General features: G+C 35.6%; 2 protein-coding genes and 1 long non-coding RNA gene across 8 annotated transcripts in view; 1 reads left to right on the top strand and 2 right to left on the bottom strand.

Moving 5' to 3' along the window:
• Window positions 1–1731: 1731 nt before the first annotated feature.
• Window positions 1732–5281, bottom strand: LOC100747188 (proline-rich nuclear receptor coactivator 2-like). The gene is made up of 2 exons (XM_003484812.4): window positions 4422–5281; window positions 1732–3390 (listed from the first exon to the last, which is right to left on the bottom strand). The coding sequence occupies exon 2, from the start codon at window positions 3333–3335 to the stop codon at window positions 2931–2933; it is 405 nt and encodes a 134-aa protein (XP_003484860.1). The 5' UTR covers window positions 3336–3390; window positions 4422–5281; the 3' UTR covers window positions 1732–2930.
• A 1143-nt stretch (window positions 5282–6424) lies between these two features.
• The window catches only part of LOC100746954 (RING finger protein 44), a 36291-nt gene continuing 22446 nt past the window's right edge, over window positions 6425–20269 (top strand). For 2 of the 6 annotated variants that reach the window (XM_003484810.4, XM_012383892.3), the window contains exon 1: window positions 6425–6775. Coding sequence is in view for 2 of the 6 variants with exons in the window: in XM_012383916.3 (XP_012239339.1) it covers window positions 12064–12095 (32 nt within the window). In the remaining 4 variants the exon portion in view is untranslated. Of the gene's footprint in view, window positions 6776–11724; window positions 12096–20269 lie in introns of those variants that run through there. The other 4 variants (XM_012383901.3, XM_024367204.2, XM_033320520.1 and 1 more) reach the window with 3 other exon arrangements.
• Window positions 8042–11095, bottom strand: LOC112212761. The gene is made up of 2 exons (XR_004461654.1): window positions 9359–11095; window positions 8042–9267 (listed from the first exon to the last, which is right to left on the bottom strand). It is a non-coding gene; the product is annotated as an uncharacterized LOC112212761 (long non-coding RNA).

The raw sequence follows: 20269 nt of genomic DNA, 5'->3' as shown, positions 1-20269 counted from the left end.
ACAGGACGGCAGTGCTTAATTCGTTTTACTTCACGCCCAATGAGGTCTTAAGAAAAACTCGTACCGAATTTGAAAATTTTCCATTCGAATCCTGGCACGTATTTACAATTAACTTTCAAATACCACACCTAATATAATTATACATATACAATTTAAAGCCGATTAATAAAATAATAATCACTGGACAAATACTGAAATCTCCTAGCAGTTTGAGACAGATCGTTGTACTTCCTCCTTCGAATCAAAAACATCAAACGAACGTGGAGGAGCATTTCTTTTAGCGAAGACCCTCGATAGAAACCCATTTACTTAAAAAATCTGGAACTTATGCGTATATTGTTAATAACAAAACTATGTATGCGATAAGAACGATTCTCTATCGATGTGATCCTATCTCTGTATTTTAAATTGTTTTTTCATCTGACCAATTGCGACAATTCCTCTTCCGTCGAGAGCAGAAACTATTTAGCAACAAGTATGGCGACCATCGTTTATCTTCAAGCTCTTATCTTATCACACATGTGCTATCATAAAAAAACTATTTTTCTCTATGGAAACAGACGAACAGAAATTTGAAACTGCCAAAGAACCTTGAACAAATACGATTTTTAAGAAAGGGAGACGAATTCAAAGAAACTAATCTAACTAAATAATCGAATTCTTATGAAAGTAAGAGGAATGAAGACGGATGTTGATTAATATAATTCTTTCCTTCCCTTTTTCTCGGAACTGCAACTCCCTTTCGCTTTCTGCGAACCGCCACACAGCGACGATTCCCAAAAAGGAAAAAGAGAACGAATCGAGATAGTGTTCATTGAGTTTCGTTAGTAAATTCGAAAACCCATGAAACTCTTCTCGATTTTACATCAAAATTTCTGTCAATCATTCCGTGAGACATACCGCTGGTAGATGCTATAGATACGATTAAAAATTTGTTTTGCCTTACGAGACTACGAAGATGGAGAAAGTAATTGAAAGTTCGAGATTGCACATTTTTGCCATCTTTTCTCTCTTTCTCTCTCACTCCTTCACGCAAGATATATACATTCACACGCATGGATTCACTCAGTAGCTTTTTCTTGAGATCTGCATGTACATATACCGAAACCTATCTTCGTAATTCACCTTAAAAATTAAACTTATGAAAGAAGAAAGAAAGTAATTACTAAAGAAAAAATGAAACTAACGTAATTTAAGAAAAGAAAAAAAAAAGAAAAAATAGTGCTTTCTTTTAGATAAAAAGAAAAAAACGTATTAGTTAAAACACCACTTCAAATAATTTGGTCAGTCTACTTGATTAAATATATGATCGTATTTTAGGTAAAAAAAAAAAAAAAATAAAAAGAAAGAAAAATGCAAGAAAAATTAAAAATTATTGTTACTATCTTTGTCATGTAACGAGTGCAACGTTAGAAAGAAAAAAATCATTTATAACAGTATAAAATTAGCAAAAATTTTACTTTTGAAATATATATGCTTAGAACTGAACCAAAAAATTTTGTTAACTCATAATTTCAGTATTAAATAATAAACGATATCCAATTCCAAATTTAAATAAAATCACTTTGTAATGAAATCTTATGACAAGCTTCTGACCACATTTTTTATATTAGATAAAAATTAAATTTGTCACTTAAAGAAAACCTTCATAAAAATTTTGTTAACTTAAGCAGAAGCATTGCTTAATCTCGAATTTACTGAAAAATGGAGAACAAAAACTAATAAACATTCATCAAGCATATATCAGATTATTTTCACTATCGTTCATTCACACAATTTAATCCCATTTTTCCATTGATGAATTATGGGATCTCATCTGTATGCACGCTGGAAACACGTCACTTAAATCTTATGTAATGCTTTGCAGAACTATTGCAAAGCTGCAAAACGAGTAAGGATACCTTCGATAGTAAAAGAAGATAAATAGAAACCAACAAATTTTGCTCTGGTAAATCTTTCAAGGATAATTTGATTATGTCCTTATGATTCATTGAACATTGGATTCTACCAAAACTATTGACAACTTAACTGAACCTGGGAGGCAAGCAGTTACATAGGAATAATAATTAGTCTGATATACACTTAATCGATACTTAGGTTTATGCTAAAGAGCAGTAGATGAATATATATAATACTTAAAGTTTACCACTTATGTTGTAAATATAAAGTATCTTTCAATGAGGGAAAAAAGCAATTAGCATACATCTTGTGTAAAGATTTAAATAACTATTTTGGAAAGAATTCCGGGTTGCAATTGAAAAAAGAATAAAACATACTGTCAATAATCAACAGTGCTAGGATGTAGCAATTTTGATTTAAACAAAAAAAAAAAGAAAAATAAAGAGTATATAGCTATTGTTTTTAAAAATAGCTAATGCAGCTTTGCCTATGTCTTCGTACCATTTCGTCAAACAGATAATATAATAGTGTTTATGTATTTGTGTATGTGTATGCGTCTCTGCAAGTTAATCATATATAATAATAATCTAAAATACATACGTTTATATCTTCATAGACGGCGCATAATAGAATTGTTACAAGTTACCATATACTTGAATCATGGTTCACGGCAGACGCACCTGCGTCTTTCATACTCAATGTTTATATGTTTTGTATAGTTTTAAACAACGAATCCTGGTTTGTTTTTTCTTCATCTCCTTAGCATCTGATACCATGAAACTGAAGACGCTGGTGCCCTGTTTTTCTTGTTGCAATATTAATCGCGTATCGTTCTTAAGAGATTGTGTTATCGCGCAGTTATAAACACTTCTGTTTTTTTGTTTGTTATGTTTAAAACGAACAGCTTGACATCACATACAAGAGAAAAAATACATCCTTAAATTCAAGAGTAGGGGAACGATAATATCGTACCTGTCTCTTTGCTTTTAGGAGCTGGTAACCGTTTTTAGCGGTTTGTTGGTCTTTAGGTATCAGGCTTGGACGTTTAGTATCATTTTCAGATGCTTTGAAATATCGCAACTCCTGTCGGATTGTTGACAACTGCTCATCAGTCTCGTAGTCCAATGGCTCGGTGGTTTCGGAAGGCTCGCAGGAGATGGCGGTTCAGAAAACTTTGCACCCGCATAGAAACTGTTTGTTGGACTGCCGCGCGGACTGTAATCACATCGCAACGGCGAAGTTCTCGAACCCTTTGACAAACCGTGTGGGCTGCAGGTTAGTCTGCCGGTTGAATTTCTGCCATGAGATCTTCCACTGTTGTGGAAAAATGTTGACGATTTGATTGCACTTGAACGGTGATGATATCGTTCCACACCGACATTCGGCGAACCCTGCCGGTCTACTTTGTTCTTCAATTTTGGTACCGAATTCGTCATGGCTTCTTTATAATACTTTCGTCCTTTCTATCACTCACGAAGTCAACCAACCCGTCTACAAAATTAATTACACTTTTAGCTTTCTAACACTTCAAAAAATATTATTAATCGTGAATTCGATATTTTTAACATTTATCAGCATATGATTACGTCAACATGCAGTGTTTTGAAAAGAAGATAAGGAAATATTTGATTTTATTTTATGGCAAAACAATTTGGCATGCGTCATTCGAAGATATTAAAATTTCATCACCAAGCAATATGAAACATGTTTTACTCAAATTCAATACGCAACTGCTATAAGTCTGACCCCATACTGATCGATGATAAAAGTAACATACATGAAACACAACACTGTTTAACTCCTTGTCTTACCATTTTTTGTGTAAAAAAATATATTTCTGTACATATACATTGACATCAGATGATCACTGTCTCAATGTCATATTTAAAATAAAACTGAAATATTATATACTAAATTTGTACAATTCTATAAATTAGACTTGTAGTTTAGAATTAAAATTAGGGTTAAAATTAACACGTTCTGCGCCGGTTCTGGACTTTCCGTTCGAACTATTTTGGTTCTAAAAGGAAACAAAAATATCAAACATTTTCTGACAATATCTGACGCTAAATTATGATGTGTATACATTACGATATTCTATATATTAGGCTTTTTTCTTTAATAAAAATTTTATGAAAAATTTATTTACTAAATATATAATATAATAAACACATTGCTTGTGTGATTCCACATAATATATCGATAATAAAATTGACGCGGCACAAAGTATCTTAAACTTCGATATAAATACAGTTTCCTTTCATTGTATATAGCTTGTTAACCTACGCTACGAATGTGACTCGACATTATTGTAAGCCAAGAAGTTGTTACAAAAGTTGATTTTATTATTATTGTTATAATAAATAAAATATATATAACAAATATAAATATATGTAAATATAACAAATATAAAAAAGTAAATAACAAGAAAATAAAATCAAACACATTGCATTGAAATTACAACAGCAAACATAGAAGGGGGCGAAGAGTAATTAATTTTGGAGTTATATCAAAAGACTTACCATACGATGTCCGCGGGCTACTTTCTAAAGATGCAACCAAGTTTTCGGCGGTCTTTATATTCAATGAATTTTCTAACTGCGCAATAATCTCGGGATTCAGGGCAAAAGGGAAGGGGGAATAAATGGTGGGGTACCCTACGAACCTCCTTCTGAGCACAATGCTACCTCGCCTCTTTTACTTCGAGTTCTCTCGCAGTCCTCCCTATTCGTGTATTTTGCGAATTTGACCACATTCGGTGACCGTTGGTCACCTCTGCTTACACTTTTTTTCTTCCTCACCAAATAAAAATCACACGCGTCGCTCCCCGGAATTCTCACTCACTCACTCTTTCTCTCTCTTCCTTCCTCTCTTTCTCTCCCTCTCTCTCACACTCTCACTTCCTTTTTTTAACGTAGCTGGAGAGGCACAAGATGGCGGACACGAGTTGTTTGTTTTCGCTATTCCGCACGGATTTTTCACAATACGATCACCGTTCGACAGCGAAATTGTACGTATTCGTACCTTCGCAACGCGCATGCGCATGTACACATATGTTCATAAAACATGAAATTAACTTTTATCAGCAATATCTCGTACGTTCTGCATATGTCGCGCACTCAAACCACGTTTATTCTATTTTAAAAACTGATATTTCATCATATCCGTGTTCAGCAATGCTTGTTAAATTTCTGCCTCTCTTTTTACGATTTTTTTTCTTTCCTCTTTCTCCCTTTGTCTCACTTTTAAGCTCATATTTATCATTTCGTCAATTCACACTAAACACTCGCTGAAACCGGATGTGTACTGCGTTCGAACTCGTAAACTATGTGCTCGTAAGCACGATCCTTCTCCCGTTCTCTCTCTTATCTTTATGAAGATACGAGCGAAACTTAAGGATTATGAATATCCCCCACCAGTCGTCTGGACCAATATTTTACAGCGTCACGTGATCTCATCTATCCAATCGCGTGGTTTCTGTCTCGGGTTGTTTCGGCTTTTTTCGTATGAGTCATTGGGTTCCCTTTGAAATCTTTACAAAATTAAAAATTAAAAGCCCTCTTAACATTAAAAATATCTATGAATTTTTTGAAGTCGGATACTATTAGCGTTTGGCATATTTTATATTAAAATTACTAAATAAACTAATTTGTATATAACGATCGGAAGGTAGGGCATGCCGATTGGTGGAATACAGCGAAACACGACCACGACAGCTCATGATACTGAATTTAAGGAATGATTTTACACCCTTTATTGTTTCTCTCTTTGTTTACCAGATCATCTTTAGCAAAGATGAATGGAAAATCACAAAATGTAACGTTCTACACCTTGAAACGTTCGGAAAAATACTTAAAGAAACACGTAGGGAAAGGTGTACATAAAAAAGTGGATGATAATGTCAGTAACTACAGTTTCAAACCATTTCTCCACAACTTACGCTTATGATTTGAATTTTTTAAAAATTATAGTAGAATTTAAAAGTAATGTTAAATAATGCAAAATCTTTAAATTGCAATGTCTTTCTATACATGTATGTAATCTCAAAAAATGAAAAATACATGTAGTCTTTAGATGGAATCTGATGGAATCTGAAGTAAGTTATAAAACATTACGACGCAAGAACTGAAGAAGAAATAGTCTATAGAGGTGAATGGTGCGGAAAGCGATTAACGTGTTCTCCCACCGTAGACATGTTTTTAAACTTACCAAAGTCTACATGTATCTGTACACATTTGTATACACTGACAGCACGCTTATACAAAGTGCAAATGCTCAAACATTAAGGAAAAAAAAGCAAACTTATTTTTATAATATTAATGGAAATTTGTTGTGAATTATTGGTCAAAGTTTCAAAGATAAGCGGTATTAAATGAAAAGAGAAAATAGAATAAAATTATCATGAATTAGAATGCGACGAAACTATGCTACTTAGTCGAGTCTTTTCTCTGTCGATATTGATGGATAACAACGCGACCACTATGAGGCAAGCAAGTGGTGCCGCCATTAACCTACGGCGAAATAAGCGAAGTTCGTGAAAGCGTTTGACTTGACGTCAGTGGCCAAGAACGCTGATAATCTTACGACGTAGATATTGCTACGCGGAATATCATACAATATTTTTGGTGGTTTACGGGCGAGATTAATTAAACATATGAACGTATTTGGTGGTTTATGGTTTAACATACGGCCTCGAGAATATCAGTAGGCCCATAATGGGCGGGGTCGTGGCTTGGGTCGAGTGAGAGACATGGAGCGACCTCAGTGTTCTCAGTGGTGAGCTGCACGGCCATCGCCGACCGTCGGTTTCGCCTAGCGCAACCAACGTACTCTGCTATGACATCGCTCTGAAAATCCCAGATTATCCCAGTAAAAGGTAGGAGTTTTCCCTCCGAAATTTGGATGCGCGCTGTCTCTCTCTATTTCTCTCGCTCGCTCGACCCCTGTCTTTATTTCACCCCCGGACGGTGTGCTGTTCCCAGACATTTCCCATTGCTTTTTCGTAGATTTCCCAAATGCGTTTCTCCGATGACTGAATACACATACATATATATAATTTTTCTTAACTTTCCCTATCCGAAAAATTTTTCTGTAGCAGTCCACCGTGATAATCCTCCCCCTTTAGATTTCCTTTCGCGTTATCCTTTCTACGTCTCCCACCATTCGATATACGCATTTGCCCAGCGTTCTTTGTTCGCTCGGTTTCGTATTTGGCTTTCATTGTGGTATACCACCTTCAATTTTCAATAAGTGCCCTTCGTAAACAGAGGATGCACACAAAGCGTGAAAACGTGTCCCTTACGTGCACATGGAAAGATAATTAATATATGTATAATATATTAATATATATATATAAATATATACATATAATTATACATATGAAACTATGTATAGATATATATATTACGTTTGTTTGCACTGATATGCACCTATGATATAGATTTTTTCAATTTTTCTGCCATTACGTCCCTCCATGTTTAATCCACCTTCTTTTTCCTTTATCCCGTTCAGATATGTGTATATATTAACATGCTACATGTATGATCATACCGAACGTGTATCTGTACACATGGGACGCAAGTTTGTTTGTATATGTGCGTATATCACTTATACGTGAAAGTACGAGTACGTAGCAAAAGCTTTCTTCTTAAATTTCTTAAACTGAGCTTCGCTGTTTCGTTATACTTGTGCAACATAGCCATGGTACGTTGTACCCCATATACGTACCTTTATTGCTAATAAGTACAGATCAGAAAGCGACAGGCGCATCATCAAAACTGGAGAACGTATAGAAACGAAATCTTTTCTTATTATTGCATCTCTATGTATTATAGTTACAAAAATTGTTATGATTATCATCGATTTCTCATAGGAAACTGCCTGTCTTTTGAATTTAAACGCATGTGACATGCAATTGATTATTCGCTTAGTTTATATGTACATATGAAGCAACACTAGTTTTCCATGCATAGTTGATAGTGAAACTTCGTAGCTTCGACCAATATACGCACGTATAATGATACAATATAACAATACCAACATCATAATAATGACGCTTTCTTCATTCATGTGTTTTTAACAAAAACGCGAAATCAAATTGCAATTTTCTCGTTACATTAAACGAACTTTACCGAGAAACGAATATATTTAAAACCTTTTAATTTTCATGACAACATGTAGATATATGTAAAAATTAAAGTGCGTTTTCTTCGTTTACTCAGATGGCCAAAAGTTATAAGCAACAATCATGATTTTCTTACTGTTCCGTAAGGTCCGCTCATAAATGCATAGGATTTTGCAACATTTCTTCTAACAGATTCTACTCATACATGAAACTTGGTACGTTGGTGACTGAAATATATTACATGCAATTACAATTTTATTAATTTCAGTGTTAAATAATATATTTTTTCTATAACAAATAAAACTAGGATACTAAAATAAATAGTTAGATGTTAACCTAAAAATTATTTTACACGTCATATCCTATCGAACATTGTCGCGCGGTATATTTAAAGCATCGTGAAACCGATGATAATTTAGACATATGGATATCTTCTGCGGCCAGCTTATTTGATTATAGTCCAATATAAATTTACTGCGTGGAGAACATCATTCCCTGTAGCTACGCGGCTAACTCTATACTTATACAAGCTTTTAAACATCGGATAAAAGTTCCCTGAAAAATAGGTTTCTAGAAGCGAGAGAAAAAAAGCTTCAATGAAAATTTATAAGCATTCTACAGTGAATACTTCTTCAATAATGTTCCACAAGAAATTACAAGTGAATAATTGAATATGTCAAGACAGATATTAATTCGAATAAGAGATATATGTATGTTCGAATGATATATGTATATAACAATTCACAGGTGAAGATTAGAAAACGTCTCCAATTCATGTCTAGCTCATTTCTATTTGTTCTGTTTATCATTTGCACAGTAATTTCTGAATCATCAATCCCCGTAGAGAGTTGACACCGACAGAGACCCGATTTCGTCAGGATGAAAGACCCAGATTTCGCGATGACGGGGCGGACCCGCAGTATGGGAACCGTATCGACGATAACACGGGCCGTCGCGTCGTGGCATTAGGGCTACGGCGTTCTCTCAAGTTCTCGTGTCAACACATTCTCGACGCCCACGATGAGTGACGCATGCGCCCTAGACGCCTGAGTCGCTCTTCTTCCGTTCCTTACTGGCGTTCGTCCCTCTCCGTACTCTTTCTCGCTGATTCATTTGCTGGTTCTTTCGGTTTCTCTCACAACGTGCACACAAAGATCGTCTCATCCTATTCCTTGGATACGCCCCTGCTTTTTGTACCGAATTCCCCTTCCCTTTCGCCACCAAGTTTGGCCGCTACGAAATTCCTAATTCGGCGAGGGTGCATAGACAATGCAGGTCGTTAAAATAATTTCTGGCTTTAAAGGATTCTTCGAAAGGCGAAGTTGATGAAAGTACAAGAACGAAAATTGTATCTGAACTAATATTCCCTGTGTACAGTAGCCCCTACGTCGACCCTTTGATATGTACGCCCCTAGCAGGCGCGTAAACCTAATCGTTCTTCCCCCACCAAATCGAGTTGAACGTTGTCGAATCCCCTCCTCTTCCGCTCCCACTGCACACACCAATTTTCCAATTGATAAGGGTGCACAGTTGATACAGACTAACCCTATCCCTCCATCCTTTCTTTCGTTGTCAATCCCTCTTTATTTCTTCACTGGCTCCTGGTCTGTTTGGTGCCTTCGTTGAAAGGTTAACATCGCTGCGCCGAGATAACGTTCGTTTGTTTTTCGAAAACACCGTCGCAGTCTGTACCGCAACTTGTTTCAACAACAAAGAGAGAGAGAGAGAGAGAGAACGAAGATTATGCTCACGGAGAGCGTGAGAATTGTAGCGGGAAATTCAAAAGAGGCACATAACCTCGCTTTTTTATTCATCGAGAAATTACTGTCGAGAAAATTCAAGTTGGATATCGAACGGAGATCTGGGTAAAAGCAGGAGGGGAAACTTGTTCCTAGTGAGCAACCGAGTCGTACGTTACGTAAAATTAACAATCATGTTCCGAAACTCACTTTCCCGTCTGGGATTTCGGGAGAGGGAAGTTGATGGCATGAGAATGTTACGAGGTAACGCTGGGTAGCCCCAAACACAGAGCCAGTAGTATGTACTCTGACCGCACAATGCTGTCCTTTAACGGAGAAATGATTTTTCCTACCGATCAAAAAGTCGGACAGAGAGCGTGCAACTTCTTCCCAGTCATAGTCGTTTTCGTTTCGTATCGCGTAACGGGAGAGACAGATCTCTCCTCGACCAACTCTTATAAAACACTTATGTAGAATAAGTTGAGCTTTGACTCGATGCGTGACGTGTATGACAGCTGTAGCGCGGCGTTGCCACGTGTTGACTTTGGCTTAACCTAAGCGACCAACTCGCTAGCCAAGCATGTGCATTCTGATTATCTTACGTTCAAGTATTGTTATAATATAACTGTTATGACACAGGCAAATGTGAATTTGCCTTAAAGGCAAGGTGAAGATGTTGCACAGTAAAAACGTAGCGCAACTTCGTCGATATTATGCAATGTTATAAGGTTGGAGTAACAATTTATTTGTTCTACGTTTTTCGCGCTTCTTACATGAAAATAACCTATCTCGACTTAACCTATCAATTTACAATCTCGAAACTTTTTTCTTTACAATTTCCAATATATATTCTGTTCTTATTGCGTGTATTTCCCATAATGGTTGAATTGAAAGGCTTTCTATGAATTTACATGAGTGGCCAGCATTCGTGTTTCACGAGGGATATCCAACCTTGTGGAAAATGTTCGCTCCATGTTCAAGTACTAGAACTTTGGCGTGTTTACTTACACGCTCAGGGCTGTGCCAGCGGGGACCCAACATGATCTTCAAGAACTGCGTGGGTGCGGCCTTTCCCTGGTCTCGAAAGAAGGGGGACCGGATTCTCTTTCCTTTTCTTTCTCTCTCTCTTGTTCGCTCGCTTGCTCAGTAGGTCCTATCTTTTTTTTTATTTGAAGGTCCCTTCATGCTCGCGGCTTTAGCATCAGCACTCCCTCGCTTTAGGGTCGTCCCTATCTTCCTTCCTCTCGACTACCCTTCACGATATTAAACCCTGTAGGACCCAGGGATGTACATACGTGTATCCATTCGCTATACGTGGATGAGTAATTTTCCCTTTTTTATTTTTATTCTTTCTTAACAAATCAACTGATGTATGATGTATCGATATGATTCACGATCACAGTGAGCAATGCGTAAATTATACGTAGGGACTCAATCTACTTACCTACTAATACAATTGCTGTACAGTTTTACATTTAATGTCGATCGATAGTATCATTATGTATACGAGTGTGCATTGGTTACGTGGTATGAAATTCGCAATTCCAAGCATGTTTGCGCTCTTTTCCATCGAATAGGAAAAGTTACACGTTTGCTAGACACAATAGCTGGTCGGATTCGTACCTTCATTGATTCTCGATTGATTTTAATCGCGCGTAAGCAACCTTACATTTCTTTATGGACATATCGTACAAATAATTACTCAAAACATATTGTCTACATGCTATCTTCTGCGATTATACTGAATTTCTGCGAATAATACAATTGCTTCACAATTTAATTCTCTTGGAACCCCGTTTGTACCGTTAATCTTTTAAGATAATAAATCGATCAGTATCCCTTTGCTAATATTTAATATCGTAATCTTCTTCGTTTACGAATACAGATAAATCAAAATAAAGGAAAAAGTAAACTCTTATCACGTGGTCGAGAGAGCACGTATCGACCGTATCGCCGCAAAGCGAAAGTGCGGGGCCCCTTTGTCGTGGTGTACATTCATGCGGCTGGTCTCCCCCACCACCGCCAATTCTTCCCACCACGCGGCCAACTCCCCTTCTAGTCTAGCGCGAGCCGCGTTTCGCCTCAGTCTGTCGCGCGCCACGAACGGTTCAAGTTATATGTTTCGTGTGTGTCACAAGCGGTGGTGGTTGCTTTACGTACGTGCGTGTGTGTTTCGACAGTGCGCGCGTGCGTGCATACATCGTGTGCCTTTTACGGTGTCACAGTGTATACGTGCGTCTGATACTATCATCGTGGTCTCTGCTTTCGAACGCTCGAACACAGCAACGGTGACATCGAAGCATGACAGCGACGCGGGAGTGTTACCCCATACGGTAGGAAAAACTTCCTTCCACTGTTTTTCTCCCGATTACTAACGTTCGTCTCTATTATATCTCAGATACAGCCTTAGTAGAAAAAACGTAAGCCTTGGAACAGTTACTATTAGACATACTAGGACACGCTCGGAAACGTATACAATAACGTCGCGTTAGCTGTTCAGAATTCTCTCTTTTTAACTGACCGTCGCTACCTCCACCACTTCTTGGAACTGATTTCTTCAACTACGATTAAGATACTAATATTTGGCACATTTGTTTATTTTACATATATAGGTAACATCAACGATTCGTTTCATTAAGTCAGTTCTGATTGGTGGGGATAACTACAGTCAGTTCACAAGGCACGATTGTACATGTAATTTGACTCAGGTTTAACAGGAAAGAAAGATACTAGACTTTTTCTAGTGATACATATATGCATGTATTTGCCTTGATAACTGACCAGATAAGATCTTGACCTGTGGCCAGTTAGCGAGAGCATCACTGTACTTGGACACAAATGTTTTGTTCGAATCGATACGCCCTCCGGCGGGCATTTCGTATCTCGTAGAACCTACACCGGAAACGCTTTTCTCTGTACACACGACTTGCAAGCGATTTACGGAACAATGTATACCGCTGCTTTTTAATCTGATAGATAAGCGCTGTCAGACCACCTTTTCCTTTTCCGCTGTTATCTGCTCCGATCGTTTCGCTCGATTCTTTCTCGGCTACGTCAATGCTTCTCTAGCGACTCATGCTCGTCACGCGTTCGGAGCGAGCAAACAGGGACTTTAATAGGGAAAATCGTGCGGTTACTATCTTTCGCACGACTACGTGGATACTTACGTATATACCCGTGTGACGATAAATAAGTACTTACGTATTTTTCATATATCTAAGGTCTACTGGCAAGCTATTTTGCCGACTGTCTTGTCTTCGTACGTCAAGGTCTCGCGCTTTGTATTGCAGTAAAAACGTTACGGAGAAACACCGATACAAGTGATACACTGTATTTAAGGCTACCTTCGCACTTGTACCCATGTATAGCTCGTTTCTCTTAGTACAATTAAAGAATAAAATTGTGATTTAGGAATTTAATACTATTCTAAACATCGTACATATGCCAAAATTAAACTTGTATGGAAATTTTCTTAAAATTGACATATCGTTACTATTTATGAAAAAATGTTTATGTGACAAAGAAATTTAACAATTTTAACAGTTTTTAACGCGATCTTTTCCTTATTATACTGATACGATACGATGCTACATAGATAATCGCAGTTATTTTGAGGTTATGTATTTTCTTCTCCTGTCAGATGGCAGATAACGATTTAAATTTCGTTCGATATCCGGTTGACTGTACACACAACAGAATTTAAAGTCGTATTCTGTTAAAATCGAGGAAATTGACGTTGTTGGCGATCGTCCTTATTTCTGCCGATAAACCAAGCACTGAATCGAACTGATCGTGTGCGTTGTCGACTGACATGGAGCTGAAAGGTTAGTTACGACTATATTCCAGCCCGGGGTATTTCCGTCATCTCTGAAAATGATTCGCTGAAGGAATCGTAACCATTTTTCCCACTAATGAAAAACAACCGCGATTTAGATAGTTAGGTCCTCGTGGGGAACGAAATTATCACGAAACATATTGTCGAAGCTGTAGCCTGTAACCATCGAATAGCGTAATTTTGAGCGTATAGAAGTCGTTCTATCTAACGTTTGGAAAAAAATCTTGTTGCGTAATATTATCGAAATAATAATATAAAGATGTTAATTACTAAAATACGTAATATTGATAATAATTTTAATCGATAGCATAGATACGTTTTCTGTGCCTATATTTTTCTCTATGCCTTTCTTTGGAGATTTTTTCTTTTCGTTTTCTTCGAGAAAGATTTTATTGAACGATAGTCTGCCCATCCAGCATCTACCAAGAGAGAAATGTGACACCAATGCGATAAACAATATTTTTCTTTCTTCCACTTATTGTCTTTTCGTGTCGCTCTTTCTCTTCTGTTTCGCATGTCGTTGTATTCGCTAGATTAGAATCTTTTTACTGTGGCGTTTCGTGTTCGTTCTAGTAACCGAGAGAAGGAGAATTGCAGAAAAGGGCCATTTCTTACTCTATTCAGAAACGACGAATTTGTGCACAATGTTAAAGTATATTTCTTAACGAATAAAAGATACTATAATTATTTATTTGAAATGCCATAGGAAGCGGACAAGTAACTTAAAAAATGAAATGTCACATTTAAATAATAATAACGTTTTATGGTCGTTGAAAGATCGCTTTAATATCTTCACCAAAATTTTCTGTTTTTTGGGGGCGAAGAAGACAATTGTGTTCTAACCGTTTGCCCTGAAGTTAGGAAATTTATTTCTTTATTCATAGTAGAGAATCAGAAATAGAATATAATGAATAAATTGAATTATTGTTACAATAGTTTTATACTATTCTTCTTTTCTCCCTATTTTTCAAGAAATGTAAGGTTATGTTTGCTGCTTCGACGTAGAAACGTTTTGTTTAGCTCATCAGTTTGCTTTGGTCACTGGTTACGTTGCAACCACCTTGAACTCGAAACTCTATTGTATATCTTATTTTACGTTTGTCTTAAAATCTATTACCATAAATTAAAGTTACATTTTTAAGTAATTTATTCGTTTTCAATCATTTCATAAGAAATGTATTATTCGTACATGAAATTAACATTGTTATACAGAAAATATTGATAATGAAAGCTTCTTTTTTATTAGATAAATACATATCAGAGAGAAGAGTAAAATAATATATAATTTAAAAGATAATAAAAATTTAGTTACATGGAATATATCACGTTTCAAACATTAATTTCCGGAAACGAGGCAAAATTGACTTAAGCCTCGTTTACCTTAATTTTTTTTATCTTCAGAATACATATTTCACAATCCCAATAAAAAGTTTTAATCTTCTTTACGTAATTTTATTTCATTCCTTCTCAATAATTTCAAAGAAAATTTATTAACTTTAAATTTAGATTTAAAGTAGATATGGCAATAATTAACTTTAATGTTTGGTACGTACTACAGATTTGGAATATGTATTTGAGGTAATAAGGGAAAGTTTTGAAATTTCATTTAACAGTTCGCAGTCCTTCAAATTGCATGTAGGCGGAGATCTCTGGAAAATCTTAAAATTTAGAACATACATCTATATTCTATGGAAAATATAATTCGCTGTAGAATTAACTTTAGACATTTCTACAGCAATCATTTTTTTCTATTTCTATTGTATCTATACATTATATATAGTTATATGTTAGATAATAAACTGCAAGTTATTTCCAAAAACTGCAAAATTCTTAATAATTCAATTTAAAATTCATCATTCGTAAAACCAATCGTAAAGAGCAAAATTACAGGACGAATTATCTTATAAAAATGTTCAAAACTCTATCTACTCTGTACTAAAATTTATATGAAACGCTGGAACTTTTTCAGAGATATTTTCAGAACTAAAATTACTTAATCAATTAAATATTTATAGAATATACTTCAACTTTTTCCTAAAAACAGTCAAAACGGTTATTGTTATTATTATTAATCAAATTACTATAGATACCGATAATACAACGAAAGCAAAGAAGCTGTTCAATGTTATATTCTGAATATAATTAAAAAAATATATATATTGTACAAAACCGAGGAACACAGTGAATCATCAGAATTTCTCAAGACGTCACGCGATGCATCGTGTAGCTCGATGTTTCGTTACATCCGTGCGGGCACCGTTTCCGGTCGCCGCTTTCCGTAAAACGTCGTTGGAACCGAAAGCTTCGTTTTCTTTGCGAATTGCATGGAATTACGGCTCGCGTATTCTCGTTTCGAAATCAGCCAGCTAAGCCAGCCTACCATCTTGCTGCTATCTGCCTGAGAATATGTTCAGGAAAACGATGTATGTGAGAAGTTCAAGACTTGTTGCGAGGGACTGAAACCAGCCAGAGGCAGGTGGTACCTGAAGAAAGGCAGCAGGTCCACCTGGGTTTTTTCAGGAAGTGCACTTCGCCCGTACACTGAACGGTACCTTCGTATATCCTTAGTTGGAAGGGTCCCTTCTATGGAATTGTACTATATATAAGTACTGTATTGCGAATGATGGGAACATGGCAATTGGTAGGAGGGTTGGAAATCAACCCTTACGATAGTAAAAATTTGGTTGACATAAATATTGAACTATAAAGATTGTTAGTTATAATTATTGTAGAATTCTATAGATTTTTCATGCTTCTTCAAGGTATACAGTTTGTTATATTATACATAAATGTACTATACTACATTTGATGGAAATATAGCAGTTGGTAGGTTTAGAAATCAAACATTACAGTAGTAAACAGTTTATTGATGCAGATGTTGGTAATATAAGAAATGTTCGTTGAAATTATTATGGAATTTTCTATTGATTTTCTTTCTGGTACTTATTCAAGTGTAAAGTATAGATGTAGAGGATTTAATTATGGTGCGAGGACGGTCATGCTGTGTGTACTAAAATTTATTTGAGGATTAAATGGTACATAACCAGTAAGAATTCTTGAATAATTAGATATTTGTTGAATGCTTTTTCGGAGGTTTCCGCTTCTCGACCGTCTTTATAATAGTCCAGGTCATTTATATTGTTCAAATATTTTACTCGAGCTTATGCTTTAGTACACGACCAAGTCTAAGAACTTTTTATATTTCTACCGTTGCTGTCTATCAATCGAGAAGAACCTTTCAACCTTTCAACGAAGAACCTTTTCCGTAATCTTTTAATCTTTCATGTTTGTAAGCGTTTCTGACGGATTTTATATCTTTCGAAACTAAGAAATTTTAACAACTTGAACAAGCCTCGGTCAGAGTTATAGCTCTCCATTGTTCCTCATTTTCGATGGCGACCCTGCGGAAATCGAGAAATTCCCTTGAACGCGGTCGTTGGACCGCGATACGGGTCTTTCTATGTACCTATGTGCGGTCTTGTTTTTCGTGAAAGTGACGTGTATAGTCGTTGTTCGTGACGTATTATTAATCTTGCCGATGACGTGACGTCTTTCGATCCTCGAAGCGGATCGAACGTTCGGGGAAGAATGCGTGTTCTTCTGTGGAAAGCTGATGAAATCGTCGATATAAATCCGTGAAATGGTCGTTTATATACAGATCTATACGTATACGGTTTGTTGAGGATTTCCCTTTTCTTTTCTTTCTGATTTCTTCCATTTTGATCGAATACCGGCGAATAGAAATAGGATTTAATTACAAAGTATTGGAAAAGTGAAATTGAAAAATTTCCGTAACTAGTATTTTACATCGTAGAGAAATGAGTTAGAATATTATGGGATTGTAGATTCGCGTTTACAACTAGAAGATAGAAAATAGGCAAAGTAAAAAATTAAAGTAATCGATATAAGATGGTTATAAGGATGAAAATTATTAATAGCTGACATTGTAAAGAAAGAAATTAGGATATTATATATAGAGTTGTAGATTTCAATTTGAGGGAAGGATTAAGAATGAAGAATAGGATGGAGTCTAAGTAATTTGCGAGCTTCGTAGTTGTGGTATGTTGAAATTTGATTTAAGAACAAAGAATTGAAAAAGCGATAGAGCAACTAACGAATGATAGTTTAAATTACGTGAAGATGAATCGCGGTGAAATTGTATCTTGGAATTTGAATAAATCTTTAAGGAAGAAATATGTTTTACGTGTATTTGGGAGAAAATTAATGCAAATAATTAATTAACAAGTCTTTTTCTAACTCTAAACTATAGTAGACTTTTCAACATAAAATTTAATTTATAGACAATTAATGACGGCGATGTTGTATGCAAATTCATCTAAGGAAACGAAGAAATCTTCGAGAATACAAATAAAACAATCCTTTCGTACGTTGCTCGAACTTGAGACATCTTTCAGTGTCAGAAAAATGCAATGGGCTAGAAAATGACCGATAGAACGCAGCGGAGAACGTGATAGAAATTGTAATGGAGCTCGATTAAAGGCAAATGGAATTTAAATAATGAACAAACGAATGTCATAACGGTATAAACGTAGAATACGAATAGAATATTCGAATTCGATCGAGTATCTTGTAAAACAGCTTCGAAATATCCTTTGATAAAGCTCTGTCCATACTCCTGATAAGAATATGCAGAAAGACGTAAAAGATATCATGGCATTGAAGGAAACAAAAAGCGATTTCGCAAGGTAATGCTTCGTTGCAAAGGAAAATGTTGATCGATCAAATGTCGTAGCGAGTTGTATATTGAACTTGGATAGATTTCGTATAACAAACATTTTTGTTCAAATTTTCTTCGCGTTCGCGATCAATTTTTAAAAATTTACGTCACTAGAATATATATCGCTGCTTTATTCCGATAGCGGCGCAACTTAAAAAATGTAAACTTTAAAGTAGAAGCGTTTTAACGCTTACAAAGAAATCTTCATGAGTCATTCGAACGACGTTACGAGGCTGACTTAACACAAGATATGCTACTATTCGCGAAAGCAGTACAAGCTTGCACTCGAAGCGTCGCAAAATTACCGAAGATGAGCGAGTGTTGTAAAATTAAGGCCAGGTTTATAAGTAATAATTTTGCTCTCTGACGCGAAACTGATGAACTTACAAATATACCGTTTCACATGATAAATATAGAAACAGAATGTAAGCCTTCTATCGAACGAAAGCAAATTTCAAATTTTTTTATTCGTGTTACCATCGAAACAAAGAAGCTATATATATATAACTAAATACGTAACAGAATCATGAACATCCTATAGTAATGATACAATTGTTAATACTTCGTTAGAGAAAAAGAGATCTCATTGTTTATTATAATACAATGATTACGAACGATATATACATAAATAATAATTGCACGATATAACTACTACGATTGTACAGTGTAACTATAACTTGTACTTAAAGACTGAATTTATCAAATCCTTAAAACGATCGTAAAATTATCGTAATGAAATATCTCGGCATCTTTTTATTATGTATATTCAAGAAACAACAAGGCTAGGTTAATACACAAGCCTTCCACGGCCACATATTCGTATCGATATGGAAATGTAGCAGTTCGTGTATTTCTACGCGTCGTAGTATTGTCATCGAAGATCTTGCAGGATCGTCTTTTGTCAATGCGTCACGTTCAAAAATAAGTACTCTAGATTTCTTTTGGTTGCAAAGGGAGCTGTATACAACAACGTGCATCGCGATTTGCTCGAGATCTTTTGCCGCGTACGAGATTTCTTTACCTCGAAATCTCTCTACGTCGGTTCCTACAAAGTTTTTCATTTTTTCCTGTTGTACGTTGTATTCGTCTTCTTTAATTTTATTTTTCTTCGTTCAATTGTAATATTTCCTAATTTTAGTATAGAAAAATTCCTACCAGCATTGATAATTATTACAGCCTTACGAACGTAACAGCTTGATCCATTGAAATCTGTTGTAATTTTCTTCGGACGATTGCAAATATTTCCATTTGATGCTTTTTTTTAACGAATTAAATCGCGATATTCAGGTTATTTGTTGTATCGTGCGTATTGTATTTCTCTTTGGGATACGTGCGTGAGTTCTTGTACAAGAAATTCGTTTGCATCATCGTTCTTCCACTGGCAGATAGAGATACCGTGGTATTTGTCAATAACGCGATAAAAAGTTGCGATCGAGTCAGCCATTAGCGTTTCGTGTTTCGATCGAGCTTCTCTGGATGCGTCGATATAGAATTGTTTAAATAAATCATGGATTCCGGAGCTTCTTTTTCAACCTTGTCGATCGTTCTCAAACCTTATTTTTAATCGGAAATTGGAAACACAAAGTTCGGACGAGGATAGATTCAGTGATACTTGTATACGCGATACAAGGCATATAATCTTGATTTTTTTATCAGACGAAGTATAGTCTAGAGTTGAGAAATCGACTATTCAGAACTTTACTAGGCTACGTACATCAGATACGTACGTTCGATGTAATTCTTCGATTCAGAGTTCATAATCTTTTCTCTTTGAAGTTTATTTTCATATAGGTGCATACTGAATTTAACTATATATATATATATATAGTATTTTAATTTATTTATAGTATATAGTATAGTATAGTATAGTATATTCATTTATAGTATTTTCATTTAATTATATATGTATATAATATATATATATAATATATATA

The sequence above is a fragment of the Bombus impatiens genome, unplaced genomic scaffold (genome assembly GCF_000188095.3).
Source record: "Bombus impatiens unplaced genomic scaffold, BIMP_2.2 scf_0020, whole genome shotgun sequence".
NCBI lineage: Eukaryota > Metazoa > Arthropoda > Insecta > Hymenoptera > Apidae > Bombus > Bombus impatiens.
This window is presented reverse-complemented; position numbering and strand designations above follow the sequence as displayed.

What these genes read in the sequence shown, in the direction of transcription:
- LOC100747188 (XM_003484812.4), bottom strand. Translation starts at nt 3,335, where the DNA reads ATGACGAATTCGGTACCAAAATTGAAGAACAAAGTAGACCGGCAGGGT.